The sequence below is a fragment of the Salvia miltiorrhiza genome, chromosome 2 (genome assembly GCF_028751815.1).
Source record: "Salvia miltiorrhiza cultivar Shanhuang (shh) chromosome 2, IMPLAD_Smil_shh, whole genome shotgun sequence".
In the NCBI taxonomy this organism is placed as follows: domain Eukaryota; kingdom Viridiplantae; phylum Streptophyta; class Magnoliopsida; order Lamiales; family Lamiaceae; genus Salvia; species Salvia miltiorrhiza.
Window position 1 is genome coordinate 62,959,013 of NC_080388.1, and position 2,423 is coordinate 62,961,435.

The 2,423-nt window shown below is 36.4% G+C and overlaps 1 protein-coding gene across 2 annotated transcripts; it reads right to left on the reverse strand.

Moving 5' to 3' along the window:
- Window positions 1–259: 259 nt before the first annotated feature.
- Window positions 260–2,112, reverse strand: LOC131011001 (uncharacterized). 2 transcript variants are annotated; one of them, XM_057938733.1, is made up of 2 exons: window positions 1,563–1,887; window positions 260–903 (listed from the first exon to the last, which is right to left on the reverse strand). In XM_057938733.1, exons 1-2 carry the CDS (start codon window positions 1,576–1,578, stop codon window positions 413–415), a joined length of 507 nt encoding a protein of 168 aa, XP_057794716.1. In that variant the 5' UTR covers window positions 1,579–1,887; the 3' UTR covers window positions 260–412. The 2 variants fall into 2 exon arrangements, 1 of the variants encoding a protein (XP_057794716.1); XR_009096716.1 differs by lacking the exon at window positions 1,563–1,887 and adding an exon at window positions 1,894–2,112 and having other exon boundaries at window positions 764–903.
- Between the last annotated feature and the right edge of the window lie 311 nt (window positions 2,113–2,423).

The following is a 2,423-nucleotide window of genomic DNA, read 5'->3' on the forward strand; positions in this document are numbered from 1 at the left end:
GATTATCTATAAATAACAACCGAAATGCCTAGCCTGCTTGCTCATATTTTTACTATGTAAACATGTCTGAATTCCATTATGCATCACAGGGTGAAAATGGAAAATGTGGAATTGAGTGAAGAAAGGAAAAATGATGCTCTTTCCATCCACCACTATTATGGTGTGATTTAGAGGATACGTGTACCAAAATAAAAATATTATACTTACTATAGACGAATCAAAATGATAAAAGACCATATTTTACGTAGCCGAAGGGGTATTATCTTCTCACTAGGGGTTGTTATTCTATTATCTTGTCAACACCACAAAGATTAAATAATTTTTCAATATTTATGTGTTGATCTAGTAATAGAGTAACTAATATCTAATGTACCATCTGAAGATTTCTGCAAATAACAACAACAATAGATGCTCAAACACCGACATCTTTCCTCCCAGCAAGATCCTCAAGAGTGAGATTCATAGTCTCAGCTGATCCCTTTTTCACCTCCTCCCCGCGAGCCGCCAAAAACTCCTCGACGCTGCTTGGTTCTCCAAACCATCCCAACCGATCAGCGATCAGGTGCAGATTGTCGCAGCCATTGCATCTAGCAACGACCACACCTTTGTCGTATGATTCACGACAGGCTGTCTTGAGGTTTCTGGTGTCGCAAACTTTGCAAGTGAACATCATGACAAGATCGTGCCTCTCAGAAACCTTCAACTTAGATTTCACTTGGTGCTTTACAGCAGCCTCATCAGTTGTCAAACTGGAGACGCATCTGCTCGTGCTCTGGTCACTGCAACTTCCGTTTTCACTTGGATTTTGCACACTGGCCTCTGAGAGAGACTGGAATCCTCTGGTATACTGTTCATAGTTGCGAGAGAATGAGCTTGGAGAAGGATGAAACTTCCTAGAGACCTCTGCAGCATGGGAAACATAGATAAATGACAATAATTTGCTTTTGCTTTTTTCGCATTTGAGAAAAAGAAGATTAAAAGTAATACACCACACATTCTTCCACAGAATTCCAAGTTGTACAACAGTTTTCCATTCCATGTTCCCAAACCAGGATTGAGTATTGTATAAATATCTTTTTTCCCAGATTTCTTCACCATTATTGCATGGCGCAATCGGCTACAATAGAAATCATTCCTCAAACCTTTTCCCTAACTTAACCAAGGAGCTATGCAGATAGCAGTGACCAATTAACACTGAGCTGCTCTGTACATAACATATTAATACACAAGAAACGATGATACATTTTAAATGGCCTAAATATTCTTAATCTCTGTTTCTTTCTGAAACCACAGAATGAAATGTAAAGCATTAAATTGATTGTGCAACTGCCCACAGATACGAAATATACCCAGAGAACTGTAGTTGATTTCATATTAGTATGATATCCCTTGCCTAAATCAAACATTCATACACTTAAACTCTACTTCACTCAAAATTTTATTCGGTAACTATAATGTGATATGATCACCGCAAAAGGTAGTATGAACTTTGTTTAGCAGAAATAAAATTATATATCCACAAAATTGAAAACTTCAGCTTATCTGGGGAAATTTATACACACCAATGTATACATACATCGATATATATTGGGGTTGTTTTACATAATTTTCCAGCTTTGTCTGCGCAAGGGGCAAGAAGCACCACTAATAGAACAAACACACATCATATCAACAAATTAGGTCAATTTCTCCAACAAATTGAGCATAAAGTCCTCAAATTTCACCCTAAATCTCATCTAAGTTCGAGGAAATCCCAATTTTTGGTGGTGTTATCTCTTCCGAAACCCTAATTAGGAAATTAAACATTAAACAAAACAAATATCACCAATCCCCTTCAATCCCAAAAACTATATACACGCACAATTCACACAAGAGAGTTTCAGAGTAGGCTACCTCTGGGTAGGGGATTCTGTAATATCCAATATATTTAACGGTTTCTGCCGCCAACACCCGGTCCCGCCCCCCTTTATCAACTGCTTGTGTCCCCTTCACAAGCACCCATTCGGAGAGAAAAAAGTATGAAAATATTTTGATATAAATTTTCAAACGACGTGACCCTTAAAATTTTACCAATTCTAACCACATCATTTATTTTGAATTTTGATGAATTGATTAAAGTTAAACTTGTTCGATCATTAAAAGCGGTCAACCGTAGATTTCAAGATTTTTATCAATGTCTTTTAAAAGTGGTCAACCGTAAATTAGTTACTTGCGATAAAGAATTTAAATTCCTATATCCCTTTGTAAAATTTAAATTAAATAGTTATTTTTCCAAACGACGCGTCTTTTAAAATTGTAGCCCTCTTAGCCTATATATATCCCCTTAAATTACACAACATTTTATCCATTTGAATATATTTTGCATATCACACACAAAAAAATCATTAACATCAAATCTCTGAAAACAATGGCGAGATATGGGG